Source organism: Salmo salar, chromosome 29 (genome assembly GCF_965601325.2).
Source record: "Salmo salar chromosome 29, fSalSal1, whole genome shotgun sequence".
NCBI lineage: Eukaryota > Metazoa > Chordata > Actinopteri > Salmoniformes > Salmonidae > Salmo > Salmo salar.
The window spans coordinates 20,024,416-20,050,444 of record NC_138319.1 but is presented as its reverse complement, the minus strand read 5'-3'; the positions used below and the strand labels follow the sequence as shown (position 1 = coordinate 20,050,444).

At 44.0% G+C, this 26,029-nt stretch overlaps 2 protein-coding genes across 4 annotated transcripts in view; both read left to right on the top strand.

Moving 5' to 3' along the window:
* LOC106590282 (uncharacterized) overlaps positions 1-19,290 on the top strand; it is an 81,017-nt gene extending 61,727 nt beyond the window's left edge. For 2 of the 3 annotated variants that reach the window (XM_014181123.3, XM_014181122.3), the window contains exons 22-42: positions 105-188; positions 555-620; positions 1,509-1,571; positions 2,247-2,336; positions 2,436-2,471; positions 2,966-3,019; positions 3,234-3,290; positions 10,531-10,590; positions 10,715-10,756; positions 12,202-12,229; positions 13,138-13,215; positions 13,368-13,393; positions 13,601-13,699; positions 14,170-14,314; positions 14,426-14,490; positions 14,772-14,894; positions 15,001-15,048; positions 15,249-15,278; positions 16,211-16,414; positions 16,920-17,035; positions 18,142-19,290. In XM_014181123.3, the coding sequence (XP_014036598.2) occupies positions 105-188; positions 555-620; positions 1,509-1,571; positions 2,247-2,336; positions 2,436-2,471; positions 2,966-3,019; positions 3,234-3,290; positions 10,531-10,590; positions 10,715-10,756; positions 12,202-12,229; positions 13,138-13,215; positions 13,368-13,393; positions 13,601-13,699; positions 14,170-14,314; positions 14,426-14,490; positions 14,772-14,894; positions 15,001-15,048; positions 15,249-15,278; positions 16,211-16,414; positions 16,920-17,035; positions 18,142-18,343 (1,716 nt within the window). In that variant the 3' untranslated portion in view covers positions 18,344-19,290. The remainder of the gene's footprint in view (positions 1-104; positions 189-554; positions 621-1,508; positions 1,572-2,246; positions 2,337-2,435; positions 2,472-2,965; positions 3,020-3,233; positions 3,291-10,530; positions 10,591-10,714; positions 10,757-12,201; positions 12,230-13,137; positions 13,216-13,367; positions 13,394-13,600; positions 13,700-14,169; positions 14,315-14,425; positions 14,491-14,771; positions 14,895-15,000; positions 15,049-15,248; positions 15,279-16,210; positions 16,415-16,919; positions 17,036-18,141) is intronic. The other variant, XM_014181124.3, reaches the window with a different exon arrangement.
* Positions 19,291-24,083: 4,793 nt separating this feature from the next.
* The window catches only part of LOC106590283 (reversion-inducing cysteine-rich protein with Kazal motifs), a 56,343-nt gene continuing 54,397 nt past the window's right edge, over positions 24,084-26,029 (top strand). Inside the window, exon 1 of the mRNA XM_014181125.3 lies at positions 24,084-24,317. Coding sequence (XP_014036600.1) covers positions 24,248-24,317 — 70 coding nt within the window. The 5' untranslated portion in view covers positions 24,084-24,247. The remainder of the gene's footprint in view (positions 24,318-26,029) is intronic.

The following is a 26,029-nucleotide window of genomic DNA, read 5'->3' as shown; positions in this document are numbered from 1 at the left end:
TCAATATGTTATGAGATCATCGATTTCGACTGGCCTTCTGGAGCCAACCAAGCTGGCCCTGTTCTTAGTTCTTCTAACACTGTGTTCTATGTTCTGTGTGTTAGGGAGAGAGAGGTCAGAATGGCCTCAGTTTCCCCGGCCCTCCAGGACCTCCCGGGCCTCCAGGACCAGTCATCAACCTCCAGGATGTAAGTGGATCAACCTCATGAAGGACCTAGGGGCTAGGGACTAGGGGCTAGGGCCTAGGGGCTAAGGAGTGTTTCTTTACGGGGACAGTTATCCAGTTTACTTCTGATTTATTGAGTTACTCAGCTGTAATTTTAACACCACACTAATGGCAGTATAATATGACTTAATCCCTTCAAATTACTACTAATCTCAGTTCCGGGAGGCAAATTTTATTGGCTAATATAATACAGTAATTAGCTGTTATTAGAGCAATTACAAGTGTTACAAATGACATTGTTATCACCCCTACTGATGAGCTCAGATGGGACCGTTTTAATGTGGATGTAGATAGTGATGTCACCGCCTCTCCTCTCTGTACTCCTCAGCTCCTGCTCAATAATACAGAGGGTGTGTTTAACTTCTCAGGAGTGCTGGAATCTCAGGGGCCCAGGGTGAGTAGACTTAGGCTTGTGGTGTGTGTGTGTGTGTGTGTGTGTGTGTGTGTGTGTGTGTGTGTGTGTGTGTGTGTGTGTGTGTGTGTGTGTGTGTGTGTGTCCTTCAACAGTGACACAAAGCATTTCACAGGCGAGAGTTGAAGCAAGTGCACCCATAAAATGGTCACGGAGCAACACATTGTTAACTTCAGTTAATATCTTTTGAGATTACAATTGCCTTCACGGTGCTCTTTAAAAACTCTCCGTTTTTTGCATTAACAAGATAGCATAGCAGAACTCCTTTTGTATTGTTTTGGGTTCGGCGTACTCGCTCTCCCAGAGCAATTATGTTGAGAAATGGCTGGAATCATATCAAAGATTTGCTTCAAATTGCTGTAACGATATCTGTCATGCATGCTCATCAAAAAGTGGTTTGTGTGTCCCACGGACAATTAGGTCCAGGTTATAAGAGATGCATGTTGAGGTATTTATCTGTGACTGATATGGAGGTTAATTCTACAGTGTGTAGTTAAGTTTGTTGGATTTCTTGGTACATAAACATTAGATAATTCCTTGAAACAGACTGTTGTTTTTTGTACGGGTGAATAACTGACAAATAGTCAAACAAATCAGATTTTCTCTCTTGCTGCTCAGAGGATCTGCTGGTAGGTTACAGTACCAATGTATTATGTCTGTCCTTTCTCTATTGCAAAATATACAATTATGCGGCCCACACTTCTGGCATGAACTTGACAGTGCAAACTTTATACAGTGCAATCAGACAGGGACATACTGATAGAGACACTGCAGCTGACTGTTTCAGTGACTCTGTTTTAATTCATTATTAATGTTTATTTATTTCCATTATTAATACATTATCTATTCACTGACTATGATTATTCCCAGGGGCCACAGGGTCCAAAGGGGGACTTGGGGATGACAGGTATCATGGGGCCTCCAGGCCTAAAGGTATGTGTGTGTTTGTGTTATCTGTCTTTGTTTTGGGTTTAAGAACTCAACTAGAGGTTAACTATAGCAGGGTTTACTATAGCATAACCTTTTGCTATAGGGGCCTTTTCCAAACAGGATTGAATGGACATCTAATATACAGGCTCAAAGCCTTTTGGATTCCAATCAATTAAAAGTGTGTGAAACTAAACACCAGTGCTCATGATTAAAGCTACGACCCCGGTTGCTGCACACTATTGATGTGTGAAAGCCTGCTAATTTGTTCCAGACTGTGCAGCCATAGACAATATATAACTGATTCAGTCTAGGCCCATGGAACAACATGAATGAGATTATTATCTAATGTTATCCTTTCTCTGAGAGGGGCTCAAGGTGCCTCAACATGCATGTGCTGCACATTACCCTTGGGTTCATGTGTGTGTGTGTGTGTGTGTGTGTGTGTGTGTGTGTGTGTGTGTGTGTGTGTGTGTGTGTGTGTGTGTGTGTGTGTGTGTGTGTGTGTGTGTGTGTGTGTGTGTGTGTGTGCGTGTGTGTGTATGCATGTTTGTAATCTGACTGCAAGTGTGTGGACAGTATTCATATCATCTTATTGTGTGTGTGTGTGTGTGTGTGTGTGTGTGTGTGTGTGTGTGTGTGTGTGTGTGTGTGTGTGTGTGTGTGTGTGTGTGTTTGCAGGGCGAGAAGGGTGAGCCAGGGGTCATGGTTGCCGCTGATGGGACTATGATGTCTGGACTCACAGGGCCACAGGGGCCCAAAGGGATCAGGGTAAGTCTTACACACACTACTTCCTAGGTCAAAGTTCACATTGGCTGCCTGGGCTCTAGTTGTGTCAGACACTCACTTTGTTTCCTGACTCCTTCGCAGGGCGATCGTGGTGTACCTGGACCAGCTGGCGTGATGGTAAGACTTTATTGGTTTCTCAGTTTGATAACGGACCTATAATAAACAACTGACTCTCGTGTGCATGTGTGTGTTATGTTGCCAATACAGCTCTGTGTGTGTGTGTGTGTGTGTGTGTGTGTGTGTGTGTGTGTGTGTGTGTGTGTGTGTGTGTGTGTGTGTGTGTGTGTGTGGAGGGGGGGGGGGGGGGTGGGTTGTTGTTCCCTACACTGAGTTTGGAGTAATCCCTTTGTAGTAACTAACCCCCCCCCCCCCCCCTTCTTTGTGTTGCCGCAGCTGCTTTCATTCAAAGTGTTTTGGAACATTTTTATCAGGCCAAGTCCATACGCACATACATGCCTGCTTCTAGGCCCCCTATCCAGCCAATGCATATTTTCAGGCGTACTACGGACCTGTGATGTATCCTCATCCGCAGTGCACCTGCTGACGGGAGAAATACAAAAGAGAAACAGTTCTGGTCCTTCAAAGGTTCCTTTGTTGTTGTTTTTTTACAGGGTCCCATTGGGCCAGAAGGACCCAAAGGAGAATATGGCTATCCTGGTCGTCCGGTAAGTACAGTACCTCACGTTTTCATTTGAGCCATTCATTTAACATCGTAGACCGATAACAATAGCAGTAACAAACAAAAAAAATCACATATAGTGTGTTCTTCAAACCCAATGGCACTCCATTGGGTTACACAAATAAAACAGCACTACAGACTATGATCATATCACTCCAATGCATTGGACCGTTGGTGATGTGGTGTGTCTCTCGCTACAGGGTCGTCCTGGAATTAGTGGGCATAAAGGAGACCGAGGAGACGCTGTGGTTGTGTCGGTGAGTTGAACCCTCTCCCTTCTTCCCTCCCTCTTTAGATGGGTCACAGTCACAAAGGTTTGAGAACCACTGCTCTATTGCCATCTGAAGGTGGTGCCCCCTAGCCAGAGCCAAACGATACTGCAACTGTTTGGTGCCTTGCCACTTTCCATTCCTTTCCATTCCAACTCAGCCACCACCGAATATTAGACCTAGACCACACACGGCCCATGAACCACATGGTTGACCGTCTGACACCGACTCACCACACAGCTGGTAAAGATGCCAGTCGACACGTTGGCATTGGGATTAGTTGTTTAACAGGCAGTCTCGTGCCCAGACAACCCCAACATGCGATGAAAACAACCGGCTTATTTATCGACGGGCACTTGAAAGCACCCCGTAAATAAAATAGCTTTTGTTGACTTTTAACAAGACATCTTTCCTCAACATGTGTCAGAAGTCCCTGGCCCATCCTCTGTGTGCGATGAAGCAACAGTGTGCTTGTTTTTCGGGTCTGTCCATGTGCTGTGGTGTCTTAGACACTTTCACTGTTGGTTTAACTGACTGACCAATCTTAACCAGACCTTACAGTATATACAGTACCAGTCAAAAGTTTGGACGCACCTACTCATTCAATGTTTTTTCTTTATTTTTACTATAATAGTGAATACATCAAAAATATGAAATAACACATAAGGAATCATGTAGTAACCAAAAAAGTGTTAAACAAATCAAAATATATTTTATACTTTAGATTCTTCAAAGTAGCCACCCTTTGCCTTGATGACAGCTTTGCACACTCTTGGCATTCTCTCAACCAGCTTCATGAGGAATGCTTTTCCAACCGTCTTGAAGGAGCTCCCACATATGCTGAGCACTTGTTGGCTGCTTTTCCTTCACTCTGCAGTCCAACTCATCCCAAACCATCTCAATTGGGTTGAGGTTGGGTGATTGTGGAGGCCAGGTCATCTGATGCAGCACTCCATCACTCTCCTTCTTGGTCAAATAGCCCTTACACAGCCTGGAGGTGTGTTTGGGGTCATTGTCCAGTTGAAAAACAAATGATAGTCCCACTAAGCGCAAACCAAATGGGATGGCGTATCGCTGCAGAATGCTGTGGTAGCCATGCTGGTTAAGTGTGCCTTGAATTCTAAATAAATCACAGACAATGTCACCAGCAAAGCACCCCCACGCCATCACAACTCCATGCTTCACGGTGGGAACCACACATGCGGAGATCATCCGTTCACCTACTCTGGGTCTCTGCGTTGGAACCAAAAGTCTCAAATTTGGACTCATCAGACCAAAGTGCAGATTTCCACTGGTCAAATGTCCTTTGCTCGTGTATCTTGGCCCAAGCAAGTCTCTTCTTATTATTGGTGTCCTTTAGTAGTGGTTTCTTTGCAGCAATTCGACCATGAAGGCCTGATTCACGCAGTCTCCTCTGAACAGTTGATGTTGAGATGTGTCTGTTACTTGAACTCTGTGAAGCATTTATTTGGGCTGCAATCTGAGGTGCAGTTAACTCTAATTAACTTATCTTCTGCAGCAGAGGTAACTCTGGGTCTTCCTTTTCTGTGGCAGTCCTCATGAGAGCCAGTTTCATCATAGCACTTGATGGTTTTTGACCTTCATGTCTTAAAGTAATTGTTGTTTCTGAAACTGTTGTTTCTCTTTGCCTATTTGAGCTGTTCTCGCCATAATATGGACTTGGTCTTTTACCAAATAGAGCTATTGTCACGGTTGTCGTAGGGTTGAGACCAAGACGCAGCGGGAAAATGTACACTCATCTTCTTTTATTTATGTGAAGAAGGAAAAACACCAAAAACGTATACAAAACACAAAATGAACTTGACAGTCTTGTCAGGCACACATAGCTAAACAAGAACAATCTCCCACAAAATACTAACACAAACACATACCTATTTATAGGACCCTCAATCAGAGGCAACTAGAAAACACCTGCCTCCAATTGAGAGTCCAACCCCCAATTAACTAAACATAGAGATACAAAATAACTAGACTAAACATAGAAATACATTAACATAGAACAGTGCCCAAAACCCGGAATAATAAATCAAACACCCAACTACTAACACAACCAGCCCGAACCACATAAAACAAATACCCCCTGCCACGTCCTGACCAAACTACAATAACAAATAACCCCTTTTACTGGTCAGGACGTGACAGTACCCCCCCAAAGGTGCAGACCCCGGATGCACCTCACACAAATAAACAAAAATCACCCCAAAACAAAAATAAATCCCCTAAACTAAAGGGAGGGAAGGGAGGGTGGCTGACGTCACCGAGGGCACTCGTGCATACACCCCCCCCCTCCCCAAACCTCCTACATTGGAGGTGGCTTAGGCTCGGGCCTAAGACCACCCCCTGACCAGTCCACTCCTCCCAAATACCTCTGTCTGACACGTCACTGTAGACCCTGTACTATATTCTATAAGCTCTAGACTGTAGGACGACTCTATGAGCTCTGGACTGTAGGACGACTCTAGGAGCTCTGGACTGTAGGCAGACACACTCGGTTCCGGACTGTAGGCAGACTCACTCGGTTCCGGACTGTAGGCAGACTCACTCGGTTCCTGACTGTAGACCGTCTCACTCGGTTCCTGACTGTAGGCCGTCTCACTCGGTTCCTGACTGTAGGCCGTCTCACTCGGTTCCTGACTGTAGGCCGTCTCACTCGGTTCCTGACTGTAGGCGACTGTAGGCCGTCTCACTCGGTTCCTGACTGTAGGCCGTCTCACTCGGTTCCTGACTGTAGGCCGTCTCACTCGGTTCCTGACTGTAGGCAGACTCACTCGGTTCCTGACTGTAGGCAGACTCACTCGGTTCCTGACTGTAGGCCGTCTCACTCGGTTCCTGACTGTAGGCCGTCTCACTCGGTTCCTGACTGTAGGCCGTCTCACTCGGTTCCTGACTGTAGGCCGTCTCACTCGGTTCCTGACTGTAGGCCGTCTCACTCGGTTCCTGACTGTAGGCCGTCTCACTCGGTTCCTGACTGTAGGCCGTCTCACTCGGTTCCTGACTGTAGGCAGACTCACTCGGTTCCTGACTGTAGGCCGTCTCACTCGGTTCCTGACTGTAGGCAGTCTCACTCGGTTCCTGACTGTAGGCAGACTCACTCGGTTCCTGACTGTAGGCCGTCTCACTCGGTTCCTGACTGTAGGCCGTCTCACTCGGTTCCTGACTGTAGGCCGTCTCACTCGGTTCCTGACTGTAGGCCGTCTCACTCGGTTCCGGACTGTAGGCCGTCTCACTCGGTTCCGGACTATACACTGTTGCCGGATACTCTGGATGGGGTACTGTCGCCGGATACTCTGGACGGATCACTGTCGCCGGACACTCTGGATAGGGTACTGTCGTCGGACACTCTGGACGGGGCACTGTCTTCGGACACTCTGGACAGGGCACTGTCGTCGGACACTCTGGACGGGGCACTGTCGTCGGACACTCTGGATGGAGTACTGTCGTCAGAAGCTCGGGACTGAGCTGACGCACTGGAAGCCTAGTGCGTGTGGCTGGTAGTGGAGGTACCAGACTGGAGACACGCACTTTAAGGCTAGTGCGAGGAACGGGAACAGGCTGAATTGGACTGGGCTGACGCACTGGAGGCCTGGTGCGTGGTGCTGGTACTGGATATACCGAGCCGTGGAGGCGCACTGGCGGGCTCGATCGCACCTCCTGCACAACCCGTCCTGGCTGGATGGAACTAGTAGCCCTGCTCGAGCGAAGTGCTGGCACAGGGCAAACTGGGCTGTGCAGGGGCCTGATGGTTGCCGTGCGTAGAGCAGGCGTAGGGTAGCCTGGACCTAGGAGGCGCACCGGTGGCCAGATGCGCTGCGCAGGCATCCTCCTTCCAGGCTGGATGCCCACTCTAGCACGACACTTGCGAGGGGCTGGGATCACTCGCACCGGACTGTGCGTGCGCATGGGCGAAATCGTGCGCACTTCCGCATAGTCCGGCGCTTTCTTCTCCACCTGCTTCCCATAATAAGCATGGGGAGCTGGCTTAGGTCTACTGCCTGGCCTAGCCAACCTACCCATGTGCCCCCCAAATTTTTTTTTATTGGGGCTGCCTCTCGTGCTTTATCGGCACGTATATCGCTTCATACCGGCGCCTCTCTGCCTTGGCTGCTTCTATCTCCTCCGGTGGGAGACGGTAGTCCCCAGCCTGGTGCCATGGTCCAGCCCTGTCCATAATCTCCTCCCATGTCCAATTCCCCTGATAGTTCATATAATTTTTCCATTGCTCCTTACCCCGCTGCTTGGTCCTTGGTTGGTGGGAGATTCTGTCACGGTTGTCGTAGGGTTGAGACCAAGACACAGCGGGAAAATGTACACTCATCTTCTTTTATTTATGTGAAGAAGGAAAAACACCAAAAACGTATACAAAACACAAAACGAACTTGACAGTCTTGTCAGGCACACATAGCTAAACAAGAACAATCTCCCACAAAATACTAACACAAGCACATACCTATTTATAGGACCCTCAATCAGAGGCAACTAGAAAACACCTGCCTCCAATTGAGAGTCCAACCCCCAATTAACTAAACATAGAGATACAAAATAACTAGACTAAACATAGAAATACATTAACATAGAACAGTGCCCAAAACCCGGAATAATAAATCAAACACCCAACTACTAACACAACCAGCCCGAACCACATAAAACAAATACCCCCTGCCACGTCCTGACCAAACTACAATAACAAATAACCCCTTTTACTGGTCAGGACGTGACCGCTATCTTCTGTATACCACCCCTACCTTGTCACAACACAACTGATTGGCTCAAATGCATTAAGGAAAGAAATTCCACTAATTAACTTTTAACAAGGCACACCTGTTAATTGAAATGCATTCCAGGTAACTACCTCATGAAGCTGGTTGAGAGAATGCCAAGAGTGTGCAAAGCTGTCATCGGTGAAAGGGTGGCTACTAAAACCAAACACTTTTTTGGTTACTACATGATTCCACATGTGTTATTTCATAGTTTTGATGTCTTCACTATTATTCTACAATATAGAAAATAGTAAAAATAAAGAAAAACCCTTGAATGAGTACGTGTGTCCAAACGTTTGACTGGTACTGTATATTGTTTTACATTTACCCATTAATCTCTCTCTACTGTTCATGTAGCCAAATTTCAACATATATATTTCTGGCATAGGCCTTTTTTTGTGCAAAAACAGCCTAGCCTACTGTTCACAGAGAACGCAAATATATCCGCTATCAGCTGATCATAGCGAATGTAGATCATGTAAATCAGCTAACTTGTTACAGTAGCTAGCTAATTGTTAGCTATGCTGATGTAACAATGTAACTACTCTTAAATAGTGATGGGGGAAAACATTTCTACAATTACATATAGCAAAATAATTCTTTGACTATATTGTATCGATATTTTACTCCAAGTAACAATTTGTAAAAATCTAAGTATCGATTTTGTAAAAATACACATGGCCAAAAGTATGTGGACACGTGCTCAACAACCATCTCATTCCAATATCATGGGCATTAATATGCAGTTGGTCCCCCATTTGCTGCTATAACAGCCTCCACTCTTCTACAAAGGCTTTTGACTAGATGTTAGAACATTGCTGCAGGGACTTGTTTCCATTGAGCCACAAGAGCATTATTTAGGTCGGGCACTGATGTTGGGCGATTAGGCCTGGCTCGCAGTCTGCCTTCCAATTCATCCCCTAGGTGTTCGATGGGGTTGAGGTCAGGGCTCTGTGTATGCCTGTCAAGTTATTCCACACCGACCTCGACAAACCATTTCTGTATGGACCTCGCTTTGTGCATGGGGGCATTGTCATATTGAAAAAGGGCCTTCCCCAAACTGTTGCCACAAAGTTGGAAGCACAGAATCATCAAGAATGTCATTGCATGCTGTAGCATTAAGTTTTCCCTTCACTGGGGCCTAGCCCCATATCATTATTCCTCCTCCACCAAACTTTACAGTTGCCTCTATGCATTCGGGCAGGTAGCGTTCTCCTGGCATCTGCCAAACCCAGATTCGTCCGTCGGACTGCCAGATGGTGAAGTGTGATTCATCACTCCAGAGAAAGCGTTTCCATTACTCCAGTGTCCAATGGGGGCGAGCTTTACACAACACTAGCCAACACTTGGCATTTAGCATGGTGATTTTAGGCTTGTGTGCGGCTGCTCAGCCATTGAAACCCATTTCATTAAGCTATCGTTGAACAGTTCTTGTGGTGACGTTGCTTCAAGAAAGGCAGTTTGGAACTCTGTAGTGAGTGTCGCAACTGAGGACAGATGATTTTTACGCACTTCAGCATTTGGCGGTCCCATTCTGTGAGCTTGTGTGGCCTACCACTTCACGGCTGAGCCGTTGTTGCTCCTAGACATTTCCACATCACAATAACAGCACTTACAGTTGACCGGGGAAGCTCTAGCAGGGCAGAAATTTGACAAACTCACTAGTTGGAAAGGTAGCATCTTTTGACAGTGCCACGTTGAAAGTCACTGCGCTCTTCAATACGGGCCATTCTAATGCCAATGTTTGTCTATGGAGATTGTATGGCTGTGTGCTCGATTTTATACACCTGTCAGCAACGGGTGTGGCTGAAATAGCCCGAATCAACTAATTTGAAGGGGTGTCCACATACTTTTGTATATATAGTGTAAATATATATATTTTTGCTACTTTGGGTAGCGTTAGCTAGCGCTAATCGGCTGTACCTGCACCAAAACTCCTATAGCTTGTTCTCCATCTTCTTTTTAGATAGTGAGCCAACATGTTTTCAGCACTTTTATTTCCCTGACTGATCAAAACGTGTTTTCTCATGCTCTCTCGTCTCTCTGCAGCAGACATATAGTGAGCAATATGTTTGGAACATCAAATTGCAAACAAAATCGCAGTACATATAGAATCTTGAGAATCGTGAGAATCGCAATTCATATTGTATATTGAGAAAAGAGACTAAAAGTAAGATTCAAATTAGTAAAAAAAATATACCAATCTGAAAGGGCACTTTTCTCATAGGAGGGCAAAAGGGCAGAGCCCTTGTGGTAATATCTGAAGTCCATGTGTGCAAATCAAGGGTTGTTTCACTATGAAGGTTTGTGGGTGAGTGATTCAGAAGGACCTTGATCACTCCAAGGTGGATGTGAATTGGACTTCTGAACCTGTATGTTGTCCATTCAACTCTAATTTTCCTCTTTCTCTTCCTCTCTGTCTCTCTTTCTTGTTCTCTCTCTGTTCTCAGGGGCCCCCTGGCCCTCCCGGACCCCCAGGACGTCCCGGAATTTTCAACTGCCCCAAAGGAGTAAGTTTGACCCCCCCCCCCACCCCCCCTCCTCCCTTCCTATATCCATGTTTGTCCATGTCATCGTCAGGTATTGTAGCTCTCCTGTGCTCACTGTCCCCTTCTTCCCCTACGTTTTTTGAAGACAGTTTTTCCCATCCCTCCCAGACCACACTGCAAAAAGGCCGTAAGTGACTGACAGCACAGCGGTGGGCAGGCTGAGCTCAGGCCTGTCTGTCTGGCTCTGTGGAGTATACCTTTTCTTTCTGACTCATTCTTTCCATTACTCATTCTCTCTCTCTCTTTCTCTCTCTCTCTCTCTTTCTCTCTCTCTCTCTCTCTCTCTCTCTCTCTCTCTCTCTCTCTCTCTCAACCACTCATTCACACAACAGTCTCTCTCTCGCTCTCTCTCACTCACAGAAACACACACAAAAACACACACACAAACACTTTGTATCTCTCTCTCTCTCTCTCTCTCTCTCTCTCTCTCTCTCTCAACCACTCATGCACACAACAGTCTCTCTCTCGCTCTCTCTCTCTCTCTCACTCACAGAAACACACACAAAAACACACACACAAACACTTTGTATCTCTCTCTCTCTCTCTTTCGCTCTCTCTTATCTCTCTCTCTCTCTCTCTTTCTCTCTCTCTCGCTCTCTCTCTCTCTCAACCACTCATTCACACAATCAGTCTCTCTCTCGCTCTCTCTCTCTCACTCACAGACACACACACAAAAACACACACACATAAACACCATGTATCTCTCTCTCTCTCTCTCTCTCTCTCGTCTCACAGTCACTTGTTTAATCTGTGTAGTATCTTTCCTCACTTCTCCATCATAAAAGGGGAATGTGCATGTTGCATCCATGGTCCCTAACCTATTCCAGGTGTGAATAGAGAATCTCTCCCAGCATGCTGCATGTCATATGGACATGGTGGTCATGTGGTGTGGGTTTGCTCTTCCATAGGTTGGTGTTTCATGGAGAAGACTAACAAAATGCAGGATGGTCCCCAAGATTGAATATTAAGCATTCATGAAAATTATAATATTTAGATTTTTAGAAGATGCACTAGTGTCAAAACAGAAGCAATTGTTTATATTGCAGTATGTATTTGCCTGGTATTTGGTGAGACGTGTAGTAATTTTCAAGAATTCCTTTCAGATTGTATAACCGTGTAATTTTGTAGTAAATACCAGGTTAATAGTGTTCTAAAATACAACACGACCAAATGAATGTACTTACTATGTAAGGTCTTTCAGAAGTGAGATGAGCCAAGTGTGATTAGCATCTCCTGTCTTTCATGGGGGCCATCTTGAAAAAGCATCTTTCATCCAGGGTGATGGTGGTCACTGGCATGTTTTAGATGGGTTTTTTTGTTCATCCTTCTAACCCTCTATTTTGTTACAGATAGATTAACTCGTCCACTGTGAGCTCAACGTCATTTATAATATGAAATATTATACACTGTAGATACAGTATAATAGCTGTCTTGGATTCGTCTTGTTCATCATGTACAATGTTTTTGTTTGTGTCTGAAATGCATGTTCCTTTCACAAGCGCTGTTCTTGTTCCTGCTTCGAAAAATCCAATGTATCTCATGTCTTTTAACATGTTTGTTTCACTTTTTCAGATAAATGGTTCTAAGAGCTCAACAAATGGTGAGTTGAAGGACTTTCTGGATATGACATAACATTTCAGAACATCATAAATAAATCAATTAGAGGTATTTCTTTGTTCTCAACTTGAAATACAAATGGCATCAGTGAATACAAAATGCACTGTTAAAGTGTTCTGTTCACAGAATGTAACACATTGTTTTCATCAGAAGAGAAATGAATGCAATTGTGTTCGCTGTTTCCGGTAATCAGTAAATAATACTGCAAACAAGTATACATCACCCCATCAGTGTCATAACATGTACAATATATAGACTTTTTTACAGTATTGAGGACATGCAGAGATGCAGAGATGCAGAGAATGAAGTTGGGTTACTCCTAAGTAACTTTAGGTTACTTCTAAGTAATCATCTTCGACGTTGTGACCTTCCATGATAGAGCTTTGGTGTGGATTGAGGCTATACATTCATATCAGTTGTGTTCCATTGTATTCACCTTTCATTATTTCTGTTGTGGATAGTGTTTCTGTGTACCAATGGAACCAGCCTTTGTATTGAATACATTGAATTGGATTGTGATGATACTGATGAATGAATCCTGCACACAATGTGCTTAATTCTTTTTTTTAATGTATCAGTAATAATATTTGATTTGAGGAAATATGCATAAAAGAAGAGTAATTTCCGATCATTCTGCACCTTTGGATAGTACTTCCAATTTTGATCATTATTTAGTGACTGCAAAGAAGAAGTATTGATACAGTGGGATTTTATAGAAACAGACTAACTTTCTGTTTTGTCTGCTTGGACTCAGGAGATAAGCATGGCTGCGTTAATCTTTTTGCAGGCAGTCGTGTTCTTTTGATGAAACCATTTGCAATTACTTTGTTGTGCTGTATTCTCTGATATGAATGCCAAACGCTCACCTGTTATTCCCTATGTGACCTGTAGGGGGGGCTAACTGTCTTCCAACTGGGACCAAAGGGGACAGGGGGGAGAGGGGTTTCCCTGGGATGCCTGCCCCACCACGTGAGTCACGATAGACTTTATTACTGTTCACCTACAGTATGATTTTGCTTTACTGTTAATATAAAGAATACATGTTATAATCTGTCGTAAGGACACAGGTGTTATTCATGCATCATCTTTAATAATCAATGGATGATGTGTTTTTCCTGCAGTTACAATGCTTCCCAAAGGAACTACGGTAAGTTGAATATTTGTTTCTGCTGTGTGTGTTTGTGTGTGTGTGTGTGTGTGTGTGTGTGTGTGTGTGTGTGTGTGTGTGTGTGTGTGTGTGTGTGTGTGTGTGTGTGTGTGTGTGTGTGTGTGTGTGTGTGTGTGTGTGTGTGTGTGTGTGTGCGTGCTGTTTACTTCTGGAGCTCTCACAGTCTGTGTGTCTGTCTATCCACAGGGGAATAAAGGGGACCATGGCTTCAGGGGGGACAAGGGAGAAAAGGGGGAGGCCGGGTTACCGGGCTCACCTGGTATGCCTGGGAGATCAGGACTGGTGGTGAGTCCCATTTCCATTGAGACCATATGCTTCCAAAGCCACGCTCACCCACCACAGCTTTGACCAATTACAATTACTGAGAAGATCACGATACAACATAGACACATGAGATGGTACATAATCAGTGTCAACTTCATTTGAGGGCGTTATTGTTGTCTTTGACCTCTTTTGATGGTGTGCTAGATAGGCATTTGGGTTGTGTGAGTAATGAGGATTTTGAACTTGGCCACGGTGGCAAAAGGCAGAATTGACTTGAAAGGAAATCCAAGTTGTGTGCAAAATAATACATTGCTTTGCCAGTTCTTACAAATTCAAGTGCTGCATGCAACAATAAGGGATTTTTTCCCTACTGGCTGCATTTAAGTAACCCCGCAGCATCATGGGGTTCAATAAGTCACCATGTTCCATTAACTTATTATATGTAAAGATACTGGAGATAAATATCTACTAAAGCACTGTGTTTGTTTCAGGGTCCCAAAGGAGAAACTGTTATGGGGCCCCGTGGCTATCCAGGTGTTCCGGGGTCTCCTGGTACTCCTGGGTATGGGAGACCTGGCCCTCAAGGCGCCCAAGGGCCTCCCGGACCCCCCGGAGAACCCTCTCATTTTGGCTCAGGTAAGACTTGGTGGCACCCTTTGTGAAATGTTCTGTATGGTATAATATGGTGACTAGCATCACATAAGAAATTCTTACCGTTGTGCTTGTATCTCATTTTTCTAATTCCAGCTGTGACCATCCATGGGCCACCAGGCCCCACTGGCCCGGCTGGACCTCCTGGGACCTCTGCCATGGTCAGTCAGTCTGTCCCCTCCGTTACGCTGTCACATATCCGCCCCATCACGCCATAATGTCATCCCATCATACCATCAAAATGTCAACTCTGTTACATCATGTCATCCTTGTTACATTATCACGTCAGCTCCGTCGCGTCATCAAATAACCCCCGCCATGCTAGATATTGCTGTCCTTTCCTCAATCACTCTGGCCAGGGCCTCCCCAACAATTACTATATTCCGATACTTCATTCCAGTCGAATAATGTGTTTCTCTCTATGTTTTTATTTTATTTGAAGACGTTTCCTTCCAGCGAGGTCATGATGCAACAGACGAAAGACAGCAGCGAGGGGACCCTAAGCTTCACCACGGGGACAGGCAAACTCTACATCCGGGTGCAACAGGGGTGGAAGGAAGTCCTGGTACAGCAGCATCTCTGGTCCCTCTCTTCTATGTCTCTATAGTGTCTCTGTGAGCTGTGGAACTAACTGATGTGTTTGGTGTTTATCTGTGTCTCTGTCTCTACAGCTTGGTGACTTGATCCCCTTCCCAATGAATCTCCTTCTAAATGATGAGGTAAAAACAGTAGAGTTGAGATGAGGATTGTGCATGTTCAACTGCATGAATTTTCTGCACAATTCTCCCATTGACATCAATGCATTGTGTGAAAGTGCATTGTAGACCTCCATGTAATGGATGCTTAGAGCAGAATATGCTGTGTGATTGCTGCTTTTTATGTTTAGCATCTAGTTAGTAATAAACTTTTGCCCCCTTAGGCTCAGCCAGGCAGCGGCAGAAAATATGGGGTGAGTTTGTTGACAAATTAAGACAAGACTGACTAAGCGTTTGCAACTGTGCAAAGTTTGCTCTTGTTATTTCATAGGGGAACAATAAAAGGTTTTTAAAAACATAAACCTGTCTTTATTTACACTTCTATTGAATATCCTTTCTTACTCAAATATTTACTTGAACTTTTGTTTCACCACTTTTTCTTATGAATCTTTGCACTGGAGCAAAGAAACAGTTAAAATACTTTCTTATAACTGCCTGCTTTCTAGTTTGTATCTAGTAAAGGGAGAATAAGTCTGAAATTGAATCTTTGTTATTCGTTCTTGAAAGCAAGTCATTGGTTTGGCTCAAGTCTGGCCGCAAAATGAGCTGGAGACAAAATTTGATTTTGCCGTGGTTTGGAGTATTCCACTTTTAGACTAAATGACTGTCTGTGTGCTGTCATTGAAGGACAGCCCGAGGCAGGCCAGGTTTGGGTTTTGAGATTTAGATCCACATTTCACAAAAGAAGACTGTACCATGCTACTCTGCTACATTCCCATTTCAACAGCACTGCCAAGACCATCACCTAAGACAGGGTTTCCCAAACTCAGCCCTGCACTCCCCCCCCCCACCCCCCCCCAGCACTACACAGCTGATTCAATTTACCAACTCATCATCGAGCTTTGATTATTTGAATCAGCTGTGTGGTGCTACGGCAAAAAGCTAAACGTGCACTGGGGAGGGCAGAGGGGGGGCAAGGACCGAGTTTTGGAAACCATGACCAAAGAGAGATGAGAATAGTGGTGGGTGTGTGTGTCTGTTTGTGTATATGCACGTGTCAGTTTTGTTGGATACCTTGACCACCTGGAGTAGTATCCGGCTCGAAGGACCACTCTGAATGAGGTGGTGGTTTAGAATACATACTAATGACTAATGAATGACCACTATTCCACTGTCTCGTCCTCAGCTCAAACTGGTGGCTCTGAACCAGCCCCACACAGGGAACTTTGGTGGGGTCTACAAAGCAGACCAGATGTGTTATGAACAGGCCAAGGCCATGGGCTTGTCCGCTTATTACCGGGCCTTCCTATCCTCCCCAAAACCCCGGGCTGTTAATAAAGACCTGGTCCCCCAGAAGTTCAGGGAGAGCTACCCCATTACCAACCTCAGGGTAAGCCAACTTCTGTTTCCCATAGGTTCATCTAAGATCAGTGATAAAGGCCCAGTGCAGTCAAAAGTGTAATTTTCCTGTGTTTTTATATATTTTTCCAAACTATGAGGTTGGAATAATACTGTGAAATTGTGAAAATTGTGATAATACCGTTTTAGTGTAAGAGCTGTTTGCCAAGACCGCCTGACCTTTCAGCCTGTTTTTGTGGGATGGAGTTTTGGCCTGCCTGGTGACATCACCAGGCAGTAAATGAGTTAATAGACCAATAAGAAAGAGAGTTCCTAACCTCTCTGCCAATAACAGCTAGTTTTCAGTTTTCCCCTCCCCATTCACTCCCAGACAGTAATAGCAAAATTCTTGCTTGAGAAATTGCTCTTTGTTAAGAAATTATTTTTGTTTATTTTTTTATTAGAAATGATTGAATATTGAGATAAAAAGGTCTACATTGGTCCTTTAAAAAATTAACTGTCAAACGCAACTCAATTACTCCTTTCTGTATCCACAGGGCGACATTTTGTTCAGTAACTACAAGTCTATCTTCACTGGGGGTGGAGGCAAATTCCCGCCAAACATCCCAATCTACTCCTTCGATGGACGGGACGTATTGGCAGACCCCTTCTGGTCAGTGAAACAGACAGATGTCCAGTTCCTCAGACACAGGGCCCTGTGGCTATGTGGACACGCTCATCCACAACTCATCCTGTATCAGTCTCTAAAGAGTGAAGGCTAGGTAGACATCCTCATCCACCCGTCATGTTCTCCACAGTTCCACCCGACCCAAGCAGCTTCACCAAAAGACAAGTGGGTTTGGAACAGTGAGGCATGAAGAAGGGAGGGGACAGACATGGCTGTTTCCACAAAATGAAGTTTTAAATGCAGGATAGCCCGACCGCAATCCAGACATCGGGGGTTGTAGCGTTGTGTTTTTCAGCCCGGGCCAATGCGAGCCAGCTATGTCCACCCTCTCTCTATTTTGCTCCTATTTATACACAGCCATGTTAAATTTAGCAGCCCCAACCAACCAGAGACTGGAGGCTGGCAACTGTGGCTCCAAAGTGACTGTTTATAGATGTTTTTCAAACAGACACTTTCTGACTTTGTGGCGAAGTCTATTTGAGACCATGTATGAATGGATATAGCAGGGACAGAGCAGAGAAATAGGTTTGTTGATGTCATCTGTTAGGTTGAGGTCACATCTGTGGGTATCTCTGCTCAGTTTGGGGCTACATTAGTTCAACTCCCATTAGTTTATTTTGTGACTTTATTCTTGGAGGATTATTTAAATAGAAGGTAAATGAAACGTAGTTGGTGTTTGCGTGAACATCTGTTATGTATGCTGTATGACTTCTTAACGTACGTGTGTGTGTGTGTGTGTGTGTGTGTGTGTGTGTGTGTGTGTGTGTGTGTGTGTGTGTGTGTGTGTGTGTGTGTGTGTGTGTGTGTGTGTGTGGTGTGTGGGTGTGTGTGTGTGTGTGTGTGTGCTGGCGTGTACTTTGTTTGTACATCATAGGAGGACGAGCTCATTGTAATGGCTGGAACTAAATAAATGGCCAAACACAAACATATGGAAACAACATGTTTGACGGTTCCAATACATTCCATTCCAGCCATTACAATGATCCTGTCCTCCTATAGCTCCTCCCACCAGCCTCCTCTGGTGTACATGTCCCTGTGTATATGCTGTACCCATACACTCTCCCATTATATTTGTCTATCGCTCCCAACAGGCCTAAGAAGAGCATCTGGCACGGCTCCAATACGTTTGGAAACATGGCGGTAGACCGGTCCTGCGAGTCGTGGCGGGTCAACGACATTTCCATCGTGGGCCAGTCGTCCAGTTTGTCCTCGGGCTCCCTTATAGGACAGCAAACAAGCAGCTGCTCCAACGAGTTAATTATTCTCTGCATCGAGACCATAGAGCATGTTTAATAGACCTTTAACAGTCTCATGCCCCCCCCATTCCTCCATCCCCCAATCCATCCACTGTCATCTTAACACTCTGGAAAGGTGTAAATACATGAACATTGCTTTATGAACATGTCATCATTGTCATCAACTTATTCCTCTCCCATCCTCTGATTGGTTGGTTGATTGACTGAGATGGTGCTAAAGAGCGGATACTGTCTGTCAGACCAGCTCCAAATCGAGGCTTTGCACAGTTTTTTTAAACCAACTTTCAAATCACAACTGTCAACTTTCAAGATTCTTTCTCACTACAGATATTTCTCCTAGTCAAGATGTCACCTTTTGTCTTCCAGTGATTGGTCGTGTTTACAGGTTGTCCTATTAGGTAATTCTATAAGAGATGTTTACTCCATTAGACCAGGGCCAATACCATATTTCACACAACATAATGTCCATATTCCAACAAGGGAACAACCAGTATTACCACCAAAGAAATTTTGATGCACTGTATTAGATTTGTTTTATACTTTTGTCACTTCATATCCATGAAGATTGTCTTTCAGTTTTTTTTATACATTTACACACATTTCTCATTTGAGCAAGAATTTCTCTCAGTGTTTAATTTAAATTCAATGTTTTATTTATACCTTGACCGCACATAACATGAATGAATCAAATGATTAAGGTTAAGTATGTAATTTATAGATTGTTTGTCAAAGTGACTGTTTCAGTTTTTTGCCTCTTCTGAAATTGGTCGTTTTTTGTACAGCATTCCTTTTACTGCGCTAGAATTTTGATTTGATAGGTACCTAGTTAGATTTAACATAAATTCCACCCATCATATAGAAATTCACCACAAAAAAAAACGAATATGGAATTTTTATACAACAGAGATTTGATCATTATGTGAGAGTATGTTTTATACAATAATTGGTGCTTATTGAATAAAAATGTTTCCTTTTTCTTAATAATATGAGTCTGATGTAATTTGTTTTGAAAGCCTGGTCCAGTTACATTGATGCTGGCTGCCACCCATGTACTGTGGTTAAAGGACAAGACAGACCAACACGAAAGCTGGCCGTGCCCGGTAAGACAGATGGTGGTGATTAAACATTAACAGAATATTACCACCAATATTCTGTGGTCAGAGGCGATAGGACGGCCACCTGCTGCGAATGGCCAACTATTGAGTCAATCAGAGATGGTGGTCAATTTGGTGCTGATGTGGAACTGTAGTATAGAGGCTCAATGTTGTTTTTTTTAGCAATTCCCCCTTACTCCAGTAGGTGACTTTACCAAGACACAGGCCCTATTTGAATCCTTCCCTTCACCCCTCCTTGAAGTAATCAGTGACAGTGATTTGTGTAATAAGTAATCAGCGATTAGTGTAATCAGTGATTAGTGTAATCAGTAATCAGTGATTAGAAATGACTAGACAGATGAAAGCCATGTGATAGATCTCTGGCGTTCACCTATCCAATATCTAGTCCAGGGGTGTCAAACTCATTCGATGGAGGGCCCAGTGTCCGCAGGTTTCATTTTTCCCCCTTTCAATTAAGACCTAGACAACCAGGTGAGGGAATTCCTTACTAATTAGTGACATTCTAAACAGTCAGAAGGGGCCTGCTGTGTTTGCATTAGCAGAGAGCACTATGATTATGGCAGAAGCTCCGTGCTCCTTAAAGTGTAATGTGAATTATAGTTGGGCTTCACACGCAGTTTGCTCCCCATAGCCGGGACTACTTCTTCTGGTCGCCCGACCCTGTCGCAGTACGGGTGAGCGACGACACTCGGCCTACATGTGTAAACCCCATTAGCCGAATTCGAACCGTTTTGCTGCTGTACTGTAAGTAACCCTTTCCTTCAAAGAAGTTTCCATGTGTCTTGTGAGTGGGTCGTAGGCCTACCACTATAAAGGCGGAGGGAGGTCTTCCTGTTATAGCTGTGATTATAATGGACTACAGGATGTGACAGTTTGAATCCAGGTCTTGGATGGATCTAGGTAGGGCTGCAGAAGTTCCAAAGCGTACTTCCAGCAACTACAGTACGATTACTTTTGTCATTGTTTTGGTTAACACATGCCCCAGTCCAACATGGCTGTAGTAAAATGCTATTAGAATAAAAGGCTGGATGGATGTAAATGTTATTAAAGGGATAGTTCACCCAAATCACAAACTGAGACATTGGTTTCCTTACTCTGTAAGCAGTCTATGGAAAATGTAGGACAGCAATCCATGCTTTGGTTTTATTTTCCTGGTTACGGGGTAAGGAAACCAACATGTCATTTTGTAATTTGGGTGAACTTTTCTTTTAACTTAAAAACGCTAGAAATACTGCCATGGGCATTGAATTGGTTACATTTTGATCAGAAGTATAACTTTCTGTGCCAGAAGGTACATTACTTTCTGTGCTACAAGGTACATCACGAGTCTGTCTTTGGCTTACACAATATGGCTGAGTTTAAACAGGCAGCCCAATTCTGATCTTTTGCCCAAGTATTGGCAAAAGATCTGATCTGATTGGTCAACAGACCAATAATTGGGCCAAAAAATATTAATTGGGCTGATCTTTGCTGACCATCCAGGACACGTTGCTGTGCAAATCAAACACACTTGGTGCAGGGTGACATTTTTTTGTGTAACGCAGTGGCTGCATTTACACAGTCACTAATTGATATACGACCAATCAGATCAACTCTTTTGCCAATAATTGGGCAGAGTATAAGAGCTGCCTGTGTAAATGCAGCCAGGGAGGAACATCTCCTATTCCAGTCACAGTCTATACTTGAACAGTTACCGAGCCAAGCACTAGTGGGATAAGTTGCCTATGGTATCTGTGCATAACGTATTCAACAGAATTTGCAGTATGGGCTGCTCCTGGTACTCTTAATAAAGCACCACTCGAGACCTCATCTCATTCAGTCCTCTCACACATGTCAAATATTCAAACACTTGAATGACAAATAAGGCAATTTACCTGAAAACAATTGCTATTGCTACCCACAAATTGTTGATCCATGTCCATTGTGTGCCTGGATAAGACATAGCCAAAACATCTGGGTCTCAAAGGACACAGTCTGAACGTCTGTGTGAACGTGACTGCTGTTTGCTTTCTCAGGAACGGGGAAATGTGGGGATTTCATTCACACCCATACAGTAAGCCACATATCCAAAAAACTGACAGTGTGCCAGGAATAATAGTGGTAGAACTGCACGTACAAGTACTTGTCATCACACTGTCTGTCTGACAGGTGGTGAAAGGGCTTGAGTTTTGCCTAGGGGGGAGACGGAGGAGTGGATGGCCATGAGCAGCTGAAGGACAGGCAATTCTCCCTTAACACCTTCTGGTTAATCTCTCACACACACAAAAACATACACACAAACCTGTTATTGACGAAACTTTCATTAAACCTTACTATGAGTCACACAGAAATGCCTAACCCATAATGCATGACTTTATTGAATATACACTGAGAGTACAAAACATTAGAAACCCCTTTCTAATACTGAGTTAGAACCCCCTTTTGCCCTCAGAACAGCCTCAATTCATCAGAGCATGGACTCCACAAGGTGTCAAATGCGTTCCACAGGGATGCTGGCCCATGTTGACTCCAATGCTTCCCACAGTTGTGTCAAGTTGGCTGGATATCTCTTGGGTGGTGGACCATTCTTCATACAGACGGGAAACTGTTGAGCGTGAAAAACACAGCAGCGTTGCAGTTCTTGACACAAACCAGTGAGCCTGGTACCTACTACCATACCTCATTCAAAGACACTTAAATATTTTGTCTTGCCCATTCACCCTCTGAATGGGACACAATCCATGTCTCAAATGTCTCAAGGCTTAAAAATCCTCCTTTAACCTGTCTCCTCCCGTTCATCTACCCTGATTTGAAGTGGATTTAACAGGTGACATCAATAAGGGATCATAGCTTCCACCTGGATTCACCTGGTCAGTTTGTCATGGAAAGAGCAGGTGTTCCTAATGTTTTGTACACTAGCATATGCGCTAGTGGTTAAGGCCTGTGTGAGAATGAATGCACTCTGTTGTATCATGTGTTTTTGTTTTTCTTGTTTCTCATCAGATTTCTACACATCCAGCTCATCACACTTCATGATGTTTTCTGTAGCCTCTCCCAAGCCGCCTATCATCCCTGACACACACATCATCAATAACATTCCACCATGACAGCTTCATTGCAGGAACGTGCGGGGGCCAACAGGAAAAGAGATGTTTGAAGAACATGTAGAGGCTCTGTCTGTCTGTCAGGCTTTTGTCACATCTAATTCCCATGTCAACGAGCGGACCGGTCCTTTTGTTTGGCGCGCCGTACAAATCTGTCCATAGGGGGACAGAGGTCAGGGGTCAGACGAATAGAATGATCACCCCGGAGCTGGGAGGATGTTAGGGGACTGGAGTCAGCATCGTGGCCCCTGGACGTCCATCATACCTCCGCCACTGTTTGTCTCCCAGGGGCCAGGGCAGGGCAGGTCAGGAAAGTCATGTGACCTTTAAAAGGGCATGTTTTTAATCAAATTGACTTTAATCTAACTTTATTCATACCACAATGGACAATTGTACTAGGTAAAGTTCCCAAATGCACAAAATGTATGCATGCATGACTGTAAGTTGCTTTGGATAAAAGCATCTGCTAAATGACATATTTATTAAAGTGGTGTGTGTGCAAATACATTAAGTTAATACATTAATCTATAACTTCATTCAAGCATACATTCTGGAGAGCCATCAATATGATCATTGGAAAGAATAGTGACATTAGACAGAAAGTACAGGACGCAAAATACATTATAATAACACAGTACATGCCAGACGCTTTTATCATAGCGTCTTACAGTTAGTTATACGTGCCGTGCATACATTGTTACTTATCATTGGTCGCGGGAATCGAACCAACTACCCTGGCGTTACAATCGCCATGCTCTACCAACTGAGCTAGAAAGGAGCATAAATAGAGTAAAGTTAGAAGAATCCGATGCCCATGGCACAGCACAGTAGACCTGACCTAGGCAAGGCAGCTGAGCTGAGGCTGTTCCTTTCAGTGATTGATATGTGCCCTGGAGCCTGGGAATCAGAGGTTGGTTCATCAACTCAACATTGGCCCCTTTGTGAGCGCAGAGCGTCTGGGCGACCATGCTAAATGCAGTGTTGTTGTTTTTCATTAAAAGTATTATATCTTATTATATCTCCGCTAACCAGATGTCATGACGGATGACATGTTTTGCTTCCCCAGGACATTTAGGCTGTATCATTTGGAACAGCAGGTGTAGGCTGTCATCGTTGATTGCGATGGTCAAACATACATTAGCCTATAGAGTTAATTTGATCTTTTTCGCTCGCTGTATTTCCCGTTTTATAGTCTGGGTTATTGCAGAATGGACAGTTGCTTTGCTGGAGAACAATGACTTATATTTCCATCTTTTTACATGAATAAATGTGTTGATGACTCAGTTTGAACAAAGACATTGTAATGGTTTGCCCGTGCAAGAATGCAAGAAAAGTGAACATTTTATGACAAAAAGATTTCGAAACATTTCTAGACGACATCCAATATGCTCGAAGCCTAATTGGTTGACATCTCTGGAATTCCAAATGAAATACTTTTAGCCCGATAACACCACACCCATGCATTAATAACGGCGTTATTATCTAGTTCTATCATACGTATGTCACCGTTAACCCAGCCCTCTTCTGACCGGTGGGATTTCTCCCGTATGCGCATGCCCAGTACGCGCTGTGTGTGACCACCAGTTCTCCATCTCCTCCACGGTTCGGCCTGTATATGAGCGGATCACGAGAGAAGAGCCGCATACGCTAATGTAGCCGACACAGAGGGTCTCATGGAGCTTGTCAAAGCGGCAGTGTTTTATTTGTCTTTTCGTTCACAATGCACTTTAGGATTTCAATAAGATGTATGTGTGTTTTGAGATAGTGACTTTTCTGCTCGCCTTCAACTTCTACGATTTGGTTCTTACTCAGGGTAAGTCTCCGGCTCGCTTTTCTTATTTCGCTAAACATTACATACAGTAATTGATATGCCTGTGTCTCCTAAGTCAATTTTTTTGTGCTCTTGGGTTCTGTACCTGATTCAAAACGTGCAAGGTATACAATGATAAAATTCGCTCAAGTGAGAACAAATCCTTGTAGGCGACCCAAGTTTTCTCTGCGCCGAGTTTTAACTTGTTGATTCACTTCTACAGTACGCATCCTGCAGTATGAGACCTGTGAGTAGCCAGCAACCGTTGTAGGCTGGACTGTTTTATGAACAGAACAGACCCCACTTTGTGTTTCCTAACGGTACTTTGTATTGGGACGTTTAGGTGAACATTTTCAAGTGTTTTGGAGGGAATACAGTAATGACCTCCCATATAGGTTTCCATTGTGAACATGATATCCGTCATTTTTCTTCACATTGTGTCACGCTGGTTTGTACCTCTCACTTCTGACACATTGTATCACGCAAATGGGGAGGGTCCTTTTACCGGCGACGGGACTGTTACCAGCCATACCTTGTTGTGTAGACTATTATATTCTGGTCGTGACGTAACATCATTTAAATCGTGTTATATTTGTTTCTCTTCAGTGTCTTAGAATAGCCTGTTGATTAGGCTATAGTAGATCCTATAAGACTAGCTAGATATATCGTTGATGTAAAATCTCAACGTGTTACTTGTTAGGTAATAACATGGCTGAACATTTGACACAACATGAATGAAGTGTAGCCTAAATCAAATCGAATTGGGTATGTCACATGCTTGGTAAACAACAGGTGTAGACTAACAGTGAAAAGCTTAGGCTACTTACTGGCTCTGTCCAACAATGCAGAGAGAGAAAAAAAACATAGAAATATAATAACACCAGGAATAAAACTACATAGGCTACACAATGACTAACATTGCCTATATACACGGGTTCCCAGTACCGAGTCCTTTGATAACGATAAGCTGCTAATCCTTCACACCAGTCAATTAGAAAATACATTGTTTAGGCTATTTAGGCGACACTTTTATTGGTTAGACAACTGTCCTTGACTTTGCTTTCTCATGCTAAGGATTTTAGCAAAAGTGATTGTTTGTTGCCAGTTGGCGCACCTCCGTTTCAATATAGCAACAATGTGTAAATGCAACATTGTAGGCGTACCTTTCTTATCAATAGTCATTTGGCCACATCATTCATTGGTACGGAATTCCTCAACCTTTACGGATGGGGTTAGGGTAGCAGCAGCAGCTATGAATTCGCATCTGCCATATGAGGACTTTGATGTTGTGAAAAGTGCTGTTTGTCCACATGCGCTCAGGATGTGGATTAGTTCGCGTAAATATCGCTCTAATCTGTCACACTGTGCATTGAACATGAAAGACGAGGCATCGTTTAGAACTGCAGTTAGGACCCACATTAGCCAGCTGGCATTATGAACTGAAGGGAATAAATTAACCTACACGTGGGCCGTTTTGTGAAAAGTTCTACAATGGGAGTGATAGCGCAGGCCTTGCGCCTTGGGAACATCTGGGAAACGAATTTGGCCCCGATCCTGACCACTGCCGCAAGATAACGGTTTTCTCATTGTCCCACTCCCTCAGTTATTTCGTGTGAAAAATTCCCTAAATGTTTTTCTCCCCACTTAGCTAAAACTACCTCTCCCTTTCCTTTTTAGTTTATTTTCATGTATGGGCTATACAGGCTAGTCGTCCC